Source organism: Myripristis murdjan, chromosome 1 (assembly GCF_902150065.1).
Source record: "Myripristis murdjan chromosome 1, fMyrMur1.1, whole genome shotgun sequence".
Classification (NCBI taxonomy): Eukaryota; Metazoa; Chordata; class Actinopteri; order Holocentriformes; family Holocentridae; genus Myripristis; species Myripristis murdjan.
In genome coordinates this window covers 13,504,337-13,517,553 of record NC_043980.1, presented here as the reverse complement: position 1 = coordinate 13,517,553, position 13,217 = coordinate 13,504,337, and the positions used below count along the sequence as shown (strand labels likewise).

General features: G+C 45.7%; 1 protein-coding gene across 1 annotated transcript in view; it reads right to left on the bottom strand.

Moving 5' to 3' along the window:
- Positions 1 to 537: 537 nt before the first annotated feature.
- ube2o (ubiquitin-conjugating enzyme E2O) overlaps positions 538 to 13,217 on the bottom strand; it is a 47,045-nt gene continuing 34,365 nt past the window's right edge. Inside the window, exons 12-23 of the mRNA XM_030080464.1 lie at positions 12,929 to 13,083; positions 12,223 to 12,335; positions 11,710 to 11,841; positions 10,006 to 10,095; positions 9,116 to 9,440; positions 8,277 to 8,644; positions 7,981 to 8,149; positions 7,058 to 7,194; positions 6,405 to 6,608; positions 5,292 to 5,349; positions 3,449 to 4,286; positions 538 to 3,060 (exon numbers count right to left, since the gene is read on the bottom strand). Of these exons, the coding sequence (XP_029936324.1) occupies positions 3,027 to 3,060; positions 3,449 to 4,286; positions 5,292 to 5,349; positions 6,405 to 6,608; positions 7,058 to 7,194; positions 7,981 to 8,149; positions 8,277 to 8,644; positions 9,116 to 9,440; positions 10,006 to 10,095; positions 11,710 to 11,841; positions 12,223 to 12,335; positions 12,929 to 13,083 (2,623 nt within the window). The 3' untranslated portion in view covers positions 538 to 3,026. The remainder of the gene's footprint in view (positions 3,061 to 3,448; positions 4,287 to 5,291; positions 5,350 to 6,404; positions 6,609 to 7,057; positions 7,195 to 7,980; positions 8,150 to 8,276; positions 8,645 to 9,115; positions 9,441 to 10,005; positions 10,096 to 11,709; positions 11,842 to 12,222; positions 12,336 to 12,928; positions 13,084 to 13,217) is intronic.

Here is a 13,217-nt window from a genome sequence, read left to right as displayed (position 1 = left end):
ATTTTTATTTTTATTTTTCTTCTTTTGCGACTGCTGACAAACAAGAAAGAGGGTGAAAGATCATGGGCTGCAAACACGGTAAGAATGTCACCACTCAGTTCTTGGTGGGGTTGTGTGTGTTCATATGAGTGTGTGTGTGTGTGTGTGTTTCCCCATCCCAACAGCACTAACATGGCCTCTGCTTCGACTCTCTACCAAGACCGAGCCGTGACCATTTCAGGCCATTGAGCTAAATGAGAAACTACACTCCTCCAGGAACTGAGTGGTGGACACTTTACAATCAGCGAGTGAGAAAGACGAGAAACCAAACGAGGCTACATGCTACGGGTGGAGCAGCCGATAAAAAAAAAAAAAAAAACACTTTTTTTTTTTTTCCTATGAAGCTCAAAAGGCAGCAAATAAGCTAGAAGTAAAATCTAAGAGGAGGACAGAGAGTCATGGATGCCTGATTGCCACATCTGGTACAGGAATGCCAGTTAAAAAGAGACAGTCAAGGGGAAAATAGTGGAAAAGGCAAAGTGAAACAAAATACCCTCATTCAGACATTTTCTTTATTTATGTCATTTTTTTTTTTTTCTTTTTTCTTTTTTCTTACATAGCAACTTTTGGCTCACGCTTTTGTTCCCCCTCCCGTCACTCACAATTTACAATGGCACAATGTGCTCTCTCATTCCGAAACACTCTTTCAGCGTCAAGTTTCTTCGTTCAAGTAAAACACCAGACAGCCAACGCTCTCTTGTTTATCTCAGCAAGCACAAGAGGTTTGACTGACCTGTATGATATTAATATCCTGCAAAACATGGTGTTAGAGCTGGGATGCGGTTATTTATAAAGATGTAAACAAAGACTGCTCTGATTTCCCCAGGAGGCACTACCAGACCCAGAAGGAAGATTTTTTAGATTGGGTTTCGGCACTTTTCTTTTTCACAGTACATGTTTGTAGCACGTTTTGGAGCGAACAATCTGTGGCAAAGCATGGAAACAAGCGATCAAAATGCATACAAAGTTGAGAAAAAGGAATTCAGGGAAAAAAAAGGAAAAGGAAAAAAAAGAATTAAACAGTCATTATGCGAGGGATATTTTGTCTTGAGTGCCGTGATTTTCCCAAATTTTTCTGGTCACTGGGGTCAGCAGTCCCCTTTTTTTGGGACAAGACAGTCAGAACCTGGTTGTGCTTCAGTCAGGGCAAATGGGAACCAACAAAACTTGATTTCAAAAAAATAGTCAAGCATGATTATAATAACTGGAATAATATCAACAAACCTTCAGCGTCACACTTCATTTGTGTTCTGGTATCTTTAAACTGACTGCACGTGCAACATTTAGACAGGAAAAATCAGAACAGAGTCATGACTGCAGTACGGTAACACTCCGCCGTGTCACACTGAGGTGAAGGCAGAGGGATACACAAACCTCTCCACACACAACTGGGCTCAGTCTCGTATCGCCACCTCATTACACTCACGTTCGAGAACGGGTAAGGGGAAATAAGTGATCCGAGATCTGCATTAGTAAGGAAAATGTCTGTTTGGAGGAGAACACTGGAATGGGGTTTAGTGGTTTAGTGTGCAGGCCTGTAAAGGTTAAAATGTCTACGGCATGGTGCAAGCAGCTCTGTACACAATGGTCTGAGATCAGTAAGAACAATTCAAGTAAGGCAACATGTTGAGATGAGATGATGGAATGGATGCTGTGTTGTTGTTGTTTTTTTTTTTTTGTTTTGTTTTTTTTCTGTGGTTTTTAAAATCGTGTCATTTGCAGTGATGTGAGCTCCCCCTCCGTCGCTCAGTGAGAGAACTCCGGAGGAGTAAGTGGAGGATCGTGGGAAAGCTCTGGAGGACCGCTCTTGACACCTACGATTCGGCGGAAAAAACTCTACCGGTCTGACCTACGCCGGCGCAACCTGGATCCATTTCAGCGAGCCAACGATTGCTAACGTCTACAGAAAGAGATCGGGGACTTTCTACGTAGAGGCGGCGGCGGTGTTAAGCGGTGGCTGCGGCTAACCTGGAGCGGAGGAAAGCGAAAAGTCCTTCACCAAGCGTGCGGTCGCCTTACTGTCCTCCTGTGCCTGGGGTGGCGTTTTTTTTTTTTTTGTTGTTTTTTTTTTCGAGACACCAAAGAGCTACAGCAGTCCGACCTCCAGAGGTGATTGATTAGTATGTAAACTTTGTCACTCGATGTTCGCTGCGTGGTTCAGTGCGAGCGCTTGGCGAAGGGACAAAAAACTACAAGTTTAGTCAACGTGGAAGAAGTAGTGAAGCTGTTGTGGTGGGCAGTTTTAAAACATTCGGATATTTGTTTGTGTGTGTGTGTGTGTGTGTGTGTGTGTGCATGTGTGTGAGTCTGTGGATAGAGAAAGAGAGAAAGAGATAGAGAGAGAGAGAGAAGAGAAAGAGAGAAAGAGAAAGAGAGAGAGTTTGGCAGAAAGCGTACAACCAGTCATTTCTATTTAAAAAGAATCCTGGTCAGCAAACCCTGCGGTGCGACCTCTCCCAGACCAGATTGTCCATTGGTTTTCATGTAGTGCAGGGTGGTACAGCGATCATATCAGTAGTGCTACAGACGCCCGTGGGAGGCCCAACAGCCAGGAAAGCTGGGCATTGCAGTTTTTCAATGAGGCCCAGCCTTCTTTGAGCCCATTCCAAGATGATTAGACAGTCAGGCTGACTGACACAGCAGGGAGGATATCCGGCACAACTTCACCCGTGTTGTGACTGCTGGAGGCATTGAAACCAGATGAAGAAGGGGATTGTGGGGGTTAAATGGCACTGTTTTTTTTTTTTCCATCTTATTCAGTCTGTTTTGCATCTTTCTCTCCTCCTCTCCAAAGTCCAAAAACTGGAGCGCTGCGTCCAGTGAAAGCTCCATGTGTCTGCCTGGCTCAAGTGTCCACGAGGGCTGAAGGTTCCTGTATGATGGGGCATTTTCCCGCAGGTTTACATGAGAGTGCGTGTGTGTGTGCGTGCGTGTGTGTGTGTGTGTGTTTGTGTAAAACCTTGAGGGTCCATCCCTCTTAATCACTCTCACATGTGAGCACATCGGGCCTCTGCAGCGACACTGAAAGAGAACAGATGCACATATCAGGTCACATCCACACCAGAAGCTGTTCACCCTCCTGATAACAGCTGTAGTCCTCCTGCAGTGGTCGTTTAGCGGAATAAGGGGAGCCACCAGGGAGGGCAAAGCGCAGTGGATTTGGGGCAGCAGGAGCAATAGAGACACTAATGAGGAGGCTGAAAAGGATTTGGGCAAAATTACAGGCAGTGCTGGGGGCACAGTGCAGCTCTGGACAGGGTTGCAGAGGATTGGAAACTGTTGGGCCCCCCTCAGAGACCAAGTGATGAAACCTCCTCTGTGGACTGAGGCGGATGGCAAAGTGGGGGCGGGAGAGCAGAGACAGAGGGCAACAGTGAAGAGGGTGGGGAAACTGTGGGGAGGCACTTACTTGTCCTCAGTGTGCTCAGGGATGCCAGCGGCGGCCAGCGCAGCTCGGTACTGCAGCAGCACACCTCGAACGCTCTTCACAAATCCCTTGGAAAGCGGGAAGAGTGGGAAACCGATATCCGGATAGCCGCTGCGCTCAGGGAGGAAACTCCGATAGCTCTTTCTCCGTTTCTTTGGTCGCACCACAGGCTGACTTCCTGTGGATCCCGCTCCTCCGCCTGCACCAGTACAGCCCAATTCTGACGCCCCACCACGGCCAACTGAGCCGGCGACTGTGGTGGAACCACCGCCTATTTCTGTCCCCGACGATGTGTTGGCCTGGGCGCCATCACAGTCTGAGTTCTGACTCAGCTCCTGCTGAGAGGCCGCCGTGGTGGAGGGACTCAGCCCCGAGTCCTCCAGCTCCTCCTCCACAATACTGGTACCACCTGCTCCCATGATCCTCTCCTCCCCAGGCTTATTAGGACTGCTGTAGGCCACCGCCACCGGCCCCGACCCAAGAGGCAGCTGCTCATCCAGGGGCTCCACAGACGGAGGCCTGTCCCTGCAGGGGTGAGCCCTGGTGGCGCTCTGTGCCGCCTGTCCCCTCTCAGCAGCCTCATGCAGCTCCAGCCAGGCCTCCAGACGGTGGACGAGCCGCCAGCCGCTGGAAACAAAGTGCTCCTGGATCTCCTGGCTGAAAACCTCCACAGGGCTCTGCAGGAGCTGCGTCATCGACTGGACCATCTTGATCAGAGCCATCTCGTTGTAGCAGCGGCTGTTCTCATAGCCTTCCTGCAGGCCTCTGTCACTGTCAAAGCCAGCCTCGTTATAGTAGGGCTCATTGACCAGGATCAGGCCTGTAGAAAAGAGACACCAATACAGATGTGAAATACTGCATTTCTGAACAGTTTTAACTCATTCCAGTAAGTAGGAATTGCTCATACAGAAGCCTAGCAAAACAGTGTGTGTCTGTTGCTATCTGAAACACAAACAAGAGTAAACCCATGAAAGACAGTTTCGAAGCAGCTACAGCAACTGAATTATATAATAAGGCCGACTAAATAACATGTAGCAGCAGGGCAGCATTATAGTATGTCAAGAACTTGAGAGCAGGCCTGTTGACAAGCACATGTGCAGAGAGAGGGAACATATAGAATTAGAGGACTATTTATGGTTTTAAGAATACTGTACATTTTTATGTATAACATATGTTTAAAAAGACAGAAAGCTGTATTTAGTTGTCATCCTTTCAGCTTGATATGTGACAATCTGGGTTGACCGGCAGAAATTGGGGAGGGAAGCACAGAAGCAATGCTCCCCTGTAATGTGGAAGCCTCAAAACCAAAATTTGGTCCTTTTTTTTTTTTTAAACTCTCAGTTTCAAAGTTTACATAATCCCTCTTGTGCCAAGAACGTTTCATGACCCTGAAGTCCAAGAAATGCAGTCAGAATCCATCATGTCATCCAAAAGCAGCAGTGGCTTCAGAATGTTAATGTTATTTCACCGTGTGGTTTTGGGCATTCTGAGAAACATCTGGCCAGGAGATGGGGAACATGAATTTACTGTACTGTACATCTGGATAAAGGTCACAGGCCTCATTCCTGAGACAGCGAGGCATTGATGTTGTGCAACAACATAAAACACTAAAACAAATTCCGAAACTCAATTTGTTTGGCAGGCTGGGCTGCAGATAGATGGCATGGCAGCAGTGTCTCTGAGACAGATATATTTAGAGTGACTGCGCGCGACACACTGCAGCTGGAGCCCATCTGAGCAAATGAGCACATGAATAAAACATACTTGTGCTGCAGAGGGGACAAGGGGAAAGTGTTTGTGCACAGTGTGTGTGTGTTGTGCTCACCTTGTATGGAGATGAGGACCTGCAGAAGACTGGACTTGCTGGTCCATCTCTCTGTACCCTGTGGATCAAGTCCGCACAAAACCCAACATCAGTGTGAGAGGGATGCATAGAGCGCGCTGTGCACACAACACGGAGACATGGTAGGTGTTTCCTCCGCCCAGCAGATGGTGCAGTGGCTTACCAAATATTTCAAGTGCAGATGACTTTCAGAATTGCACTAGAATTCACTAGAATTGTGCATCCATTGGATTTCACATGCAACAGGTTCTGATTCAAACTGGCTCAAACCCCATAAAGCCATTTTTCTACACTTTTCATAGCTGTGTTTTTCACTAAAGGTCAGCACCCAAAATGGGTCACAGGCCTGATTCGGCTGGCTGCCCCACCACCTAAGGTCATATCTGGGTGTGGTTTTTTGTTTGTTTGTTTGTTTTTTTCAAATTGGTGTTAATTGTGAAGGTTTACTTTCTTCATATAATTCCTCGCGGTGTCTGCAGAGTTGGAGATACCAGGGTTTGTTTTCCTACCTTGAGACGAGGTATGCATTGTGCCTGAGGTGAGTGTTTTCATATCAGTGTGCACATTTTGCTACACTCTGTTTACTGTCAATCACCCAACAACCTTGGGAAGAAATGGAAGTCTAAGCCAGGAAATAATCCCTACAAACCATGTCACCTCGCTTTTTAGCTGAATCCAGGTCTTTTTTGTTTTGGGTCTCATTGTTAGCTGGGACAGCAAGCTAAATTTGACACAGTCATGTGTTTTTGTATTTAATAAAAATACAATAATTACATACAGCATGTGTTGCAAAGTGAGAAATTAAGGATCTCAAATTCTTAATGTTAAAAGAAAGTCAATATATAGTCTTTAAAACTTGTCAGAAAGTACAGAGGTCGCATGCACAAGTTGGTGTATGTGTGTCCTGTGAGTTGGTACATACTGTAAAACCCAAAGTTGTTAGTGTGTCTTTGAAAGAAAGTCAACAAATTCCTGTACAGTCACTGTGTCTAGTGGTTAAGGTCACCTCTACCAGCACTGAGGCAGAACGGTGACCCTGCTCTTTGCCTAACCCAGTTCTTCTGCACATCATTTACGTCGCAGGGCAACACTCACCTTGCCGATCCAGGTGCCCAGCAGGCTGACGCAGACCTTGCCGTTGTCGTAGAGGTTGGGGTTGAGGCGCCCGCTGCACTGTGACAGGTAACGGAACAGAGGTGGCACAGCAGGGTAGATGTTTGGCAGCTGGATGTCGAACAGGAACAGGCCGTCCTCGTAGGGCGTACGAGTCGGCCCTTTGATCAGAGCTGAGAACAGGTCCTGTTTCGGAAGAGACGGAAAATATTTTGACGTAAGCAGTGTTATTTTAATCTTGGAGGCTGTTTTGATGTCCAAGATTGAGATTAATGAAGGAGAATTGTGTTGATCTGATGTCACAACGAAGCAGTGATCATAGTTTAGTGCAGGGTGTTTAAATGGAAAGGGAAGACAGGAGGCACTGAAGGAATTTTGACCCATGGAGTTTCTGTAAAAAGCGCTAGATATATAATTTTTAAACATGAACACGTCATTGTCAAATTAAATCTGACACCTGGGAACAATTACCATAAAAAAAACAAGACCACGGTGAAGGCAACTAGTAGTCTCTCTATCCTGTGAGCCATATTGTTAGTGCTAGTGTTCCCCAAAACGAGGACCATATTTCCCCAAAAGCCTCAATGTTAAAGCAATGTGTGCTACTTATTTAAGTTTACAGGTGAGGAACGTACCATTCTATCTTCAAAGGTTTTGACCATGATGCCATCAGGCAGTGAGGTTGCCAACAGAGCCATTTCCTTCCTCACTGTGCTGAAGAACTTCTTAGCCTCCGCTGGCTGGAACTCCATTTTCTTAAATGTGTGTGTGTCTAAGACAGAAAGAGAAGACACAGGGATGTGCTCACTGAACAGCAAAACAGGCAGACAGGGTAACGCACACAAACCTCTCAGCCTGGGTGGGCAAGAATTTCATCGACCGGAGGGTGTCCGTGTTTGGGACAGAAACAGGCAGAAGGGTATGATTACAGTATAGCAAACTGAGAAAAAAGATAGTCTTTCACAGTGATGAAAAAAACTCTTTATCCTTGTTGATGTCAGAGCGCTCAGAGAAACGTTCTCCGAGTTTCGCCTTAGAATATCAGTTTCAAGGCAGACAATTTGGCTTTGAAACTACCGAATCACAAATAAATGAATTGAACATAACCCCGATGAGATCTGACGCAACAAAAAAAAACATTTTCAGTGATTGTCAGTGATACCATAAGCCTGTTTAGTGTCTTAGATCCAACTGCCGCAGCCGCATCTACATCAGCAAGTTTATTTGAGAACTCTGAAGGACTTTGCTCAAGCTCTAATTCAAGACTCTTGAGCTGTAACAGATATGATATATGGATCAGATAGTCCGACTTCTGACCGCAGACGCTGGATGTCTATTCAGATAGAACGGGTTATCTGCTTGTGTGATCAAGTTTTTACTTATCCAATTAAGTAGATAGCTGACATTACCTAACAGTTTAAAGGAAAGAGGAAATGACAGAGCAGGCTGTGGGGGATCAAAGGAGGCAATAAAGGACAAAGAGACAGAAGGAGGGATAGAAAAAAGAAAAAACGGAAAGAAGGAAGAAGGGGAAGTGCTACTGAAGCCCCTCTCTCACCTGGTGCCCACTCCAGCACAGAGAACACCTCTCCCTTGGCGCTGGTGAAGGTGACGCCAGGCTTGCCGCCACTCTGTTGGCACAGTACTGGTGTGTCACTCGGCCACTCTGGTCCACCCACTGGTGTCTGGGGCTCCTGCTGGGGTCTTTCCTCCCCGGCTCTCTCTGCCTGGAGGGTAGAAAAGACCAGAAAGCAAGTCAGCATCTAATTCATCACTGTTTTCAAAATTTCAAACGTAGAAGACTCTTGAAAAGTGAGTCAGGTGTCATATTGCAGATTCCCCTTCAAAACACACCTCTGTCCCTGCTCCTCCACTCCCTCCTGCCTCGACCACGGCCTCCATCTTCTCCTCCTCCACGATGGCTACATTATCCAGCGTCTTCCTCAGGTTCTCCTGCAGCTTCTTGATGTCATCCAAGAAGCGCTTCTCCTTGGTTGGTTTCTCGGGGGCTGCAGGTGCTGACGAGCTCGCTACGTTGGTGGTAGATGCAGGTTCAGCGGAGGTCGGGGAGGTTGGTGAACCGCCGGTCCACAGCTGCTCCACTGTCATGTTCTTCAGGCTCTCCAGGATCTTCAAGGCCTCTTTCAGCTCCCTGAAGCCCCGCGAGGCTCCCTCCTTGCTGGGCTTCTCTGCTCCGTCGACCGTCCCGCCCGGAGCGGTTCCTGGCCAAGCAGAGATGATGTTTATGAGCGAATCGCATGAAATAATGAAGCAGCTGTAGTCCCTGTGAACATCTTGTTAGTCAGGTTCTGGGCTGATAAGTACATATCAGACAGATAGAAAAGCCCTTATACTCCTCTTCCTGGTATATCAAATGGATATCAAAGTTATTTATCTTGGTGTTGCAATTTCAAGATTCTTGTACTATCAATACTATCTGTATATCAACCTAATCAAAACACAAGAAGACACTAAATACAACATTTTTTTATGTAATAAGCAATGAGGTTTCACCTAATGACTCTCAATTAAGTTCAGTGAATACAACAGGAAAGTTTAGGTTTAGTTAGGCAAGTCACGTTTGCACAATATCGGAGCTTTAAGGATTGTGATTTATGATATGCACTGTGGAGTTGACCCTTGACAATAAAATATAATTAGTCAAACACAAACAGAGTTAAGTAAGCCCTCACCTCCTCCAGAGGCAGGAGCAGTTACAGCCACAGCTCCCTCTCCATCCTCTCCAGGGACGCCCTTGCTGGGGCTGGTGACCCCGGCTTTGCTGCCCTCCTCTGGGGGGATAATGAACGGTGTGGAGCCTGTGGGCGTCGGGGCCGGGGTCGCCGTGGTGGTGACATCTGCATTGTTGACATGGCCGTCGTCCTCAGTGGTGACGCCATTATCCGTCTCCCAGCTGTCGCTCTCGTCCTCCCACTCCTCGGTGGACAGGCCGCTGCTCGTCTCCTCCACAGAGTCGTAGTCTGTCTCCTCGATCTCCGACTCCACGTTGTATAGGTGCTGTGTGTGATTACGACATGATGAGCAACTTTTTATTTCACCGCCACATCATCACTGTGACCATCATCACAGAAAATTATACTCTTGCAAGCGGTACCAGCTTGTTGGTGTATACAATAAAATTGCAGATGGCTCAGGTTAACCAATGTACTAGGGCTGGGCAAAACAGACAAAATCAAATATCACGTTATCTTTGACTGAATCCCTTGATATCATTATTGTGAAAATACTGTAGGGCATCTTTTAGTGTTTTCATACAATCTTTATCAAGTGTAAACAATCATTTGTGATGTGAATATGATGATAAAGCAGGTAGAGACAAATAACATAACATCTATAATGGCCTAATAATTTCAGAAAAGTGCAGCCCTTCACTGTAATGTAGCATTCAAAACCAGGAAAAGACAACATTTATGCCATATCACGATATTATGATATGCATAAACCAAGACAACATCTACTCTCATATCATGACATTGATGCAGCAGTATTTCGCCCAGCCCTACAACATGCTCATTGAGAAAGTCAAAAAATGTGTATAGTTTGAAGAGGCCAAAATGTTCACCTGTGGTAGGACGATGGTCATGGAGTTGTCCGCCCACACCACCTCCACCTTGCTGCTCACGTCCACCCTGGACACCTGGCCGACCGACGTCTGGGGGAGATACACGTAAAGGCAGACATCGTAAACAACCAACGGCTCATTTCTCAGTTTGTCTATTACTCAGTTTATTGTAGGGATGGCGAAAATGGAAAATTTTCTTGGTCGACCACCGGGCCTCATTAATCGGTTTATTTCGGTTAACCGAGAATATTATTTGACTGTCTGTAAAGTTTACAGACAGTCAAGAACGCGATCGTGTCCGTTCTGTACCACAGATCTCCCCTCGCAGGCCCAAAACCAATTCAGACATGAGATAATATGGAACACCATTCATCCCGAAGTCAAATATTGTACATAGCCTACATGATATCCTACAAACATTATGTAATTTACACGTTGCTTACCGTGGTGTAGAATAAATCTCTCTCCTCGTGAAAAATATTGTTTCCAGACTCCTCGATGAGTCTGCTTGGTGGTTTTATGACTCTTGCAGACTTGCATGACATACTTTGTTCAAAATTATATGTGATCACCATAAGCTTGGCTCGCTTCTCCGGTCCGTCTCTACGAGCTGAGCTCTGAGTGTGATGACGTAATCCAAGCCAGGCAGAGCGTCCCGTCGCCATGTTTACCGCATTAAACTGTATGTGGGTTCATGAGCAACTTCTCAGCTTTCAGGAACAGTTGGAATTTTTTCGATAGAGCAAAAGTTACGGATGTTACGGTTTGTACAATATGACATGCGCATTTGTGACGGCGACGACACGTTTGGCCTTAAAATTAACCGGCAAGATTATTCGGTTAAAGTTCGGTCAACAACCGGTCAAACAGCCACCGGTTAGCATCCCTAGTTTATTGAGTCAATTATATGGGTTTTTGCAGATCTAACTTGGCCTCAAGCCAGGTTCTTTTACCAAAGAGCTTGGGAAACAACTAGATTACATGTGACAGGCCACTCAGTAATGAGGAAGCTATTTTACCCTCTAAATGGAACACATCCCATTTCAATATAGCAATTATGTTTTGATATTGTTCGGCTAATTTCCATTTCTTGATGAGTGGACACCAATTAACTAATGACTGCGCTAAAACTTTCATTTCCAATTAGTCATTAAGCTCAGTCACTTGGAAAATGAGGAATCAAACACATCATTGATGCCTAAAACAATGGAACAAAACAACGTGTTTGTTTGATGGTGTGTGCACATTACATTATGTTATCTGTAAGCTGTGCTGTTTGTATAGGCTTCTTCATCTCTCCTGCACATGGTGGGAGCTTGTATACTTTAACAAATAATTCTCTTTCTTATTGCTGCACTGTAGTTTTTATATGTACAATTAAATAAGTGACATGACATACCTCTCTCACATGCCACTATTACTATAACTATTATTGTGGATTTTTCCCTTTTGTGTCTAATGTCTGCTTTCCCCACACGATGCCTTTGTCCACTTTTGTATCATCCATGCCCCCCGTCGATGTATGATTGTAAAGAAATTAAAAACAATCCCTCTTTGCTAGGTCTTGTTGTAAATGGTCTCCGCAGAATCTCAAAAACTCCGTAGATAAATAGGAGTAAACACACAACAGGACACAGAAAGCACATTACAGCGCGTATGAGTCTTATTCTTGGAAGAACGGACGTCATTTGAGAGTTTTCTCACCTCGTTCTCGCAGTCGTTGGTCTGTCCGTTCTCCGAGTTCCATATTCTGATGACGATGTCGGTGGTGCGGAAGTGGAAATCCGGGTGATCTGCAATGTCGTACACACTGACGTCTTCCTCTTCGCCTATCACCTTTGAAATAAACACATGCACACACACACACATGCACACAATCCCTCGTTATCAGACTCAACCTATGTCCTCTGCAACCTTGAATAACTATATAAAAACAGCCAGGTATCACAACATAATAACTGTCTCCTAATGGCGTACAAAGTGCTGTAGCCAGGTTGCCATGGTAACTACATAGTGCATAGCCCTCTTACACTTACCACCCTCCTCTCTCCATTACACTGCCATTCTGCCTTTGTCTCTCTCTCTTATTCACACAGACACACACACACAAACACACACACACACGCTTACCTTCTAAAGCATATAGCAAGCACACACACACACACACACACCACACACACACACACACACACACACAGATGTGTCCCCTTGACTGACCTCCACATCGTCACTGGAGGAGTTGAGTTTGATCCACTTGACAGCACATGTTCTGCCCTTGTGATCACCAGACTGGATCACTCCATACACTCCTGGGTCCTGGAGGGCTTGGGCTGGTAGCATGAAGCACACACACAACCGCAACCACAACCACACACACACACACACAGAGTTATTTAAGTGGATTCACTGAGAAGATGTACTGATAAGCAGCCCATCTGCTCTGTAACACAGCACAGAGATGTATACAATCAGCCGGGAGACCAAACCAGAGTTAAGTACAAAACGTAGAGGCACAAACAAATCCTCAGAAGTCACACCCTTACAATACAGAGATTTATCACCCAGAATGCATTTGTCTGGAAGGAAAAGGAAACAAATAACAAGTTCTTTGCTTGGCTGTAAGAAGCCATTACAGCCTGAAAGTGAATCCCAACATTTCCAGTCCATTTCACAGACACACACACACGCATACAAAATATATATATATATATATATAAATATAAAAGCTTGGCATACTTTCAGCAAATGGCCTCAATAGGTACTAGGTGGCTGAGTGGCCTATATAAAACTCATCACAGTCCCCAAGGACAGGGATCTGACACCTGCTGCATCTTCTGTATCCCCCCCAAAAAGGCAAAATGGAGCAAACCAAGATACAGTAACAAGATGAAAGTGATTAAAAAAAAAAATTTGGCCTCCTTACGTCTTTTGTCAACTACAAAGTCTCCGGGACAAAACTCGTGGCCGTCGAGGTGCTGGATGGGGATGAGGTCGTTGGATCGGATGCCCTTCTCCACCCGTCCGTCCTTCCACATCACATCAGCAGAAGTCTTTGTGGACACCACCTCCACTGCCACCCTGCAGCAACACACACACACACACACACACTTCTTAACATCTGTCATCCGAGGTGTTACAATTTTGTACTGAAATGTAAAAACAAAAGACCTTGCAGTTCTCCGTTCACCAAACCGTACAAGTGCGGTGAACCA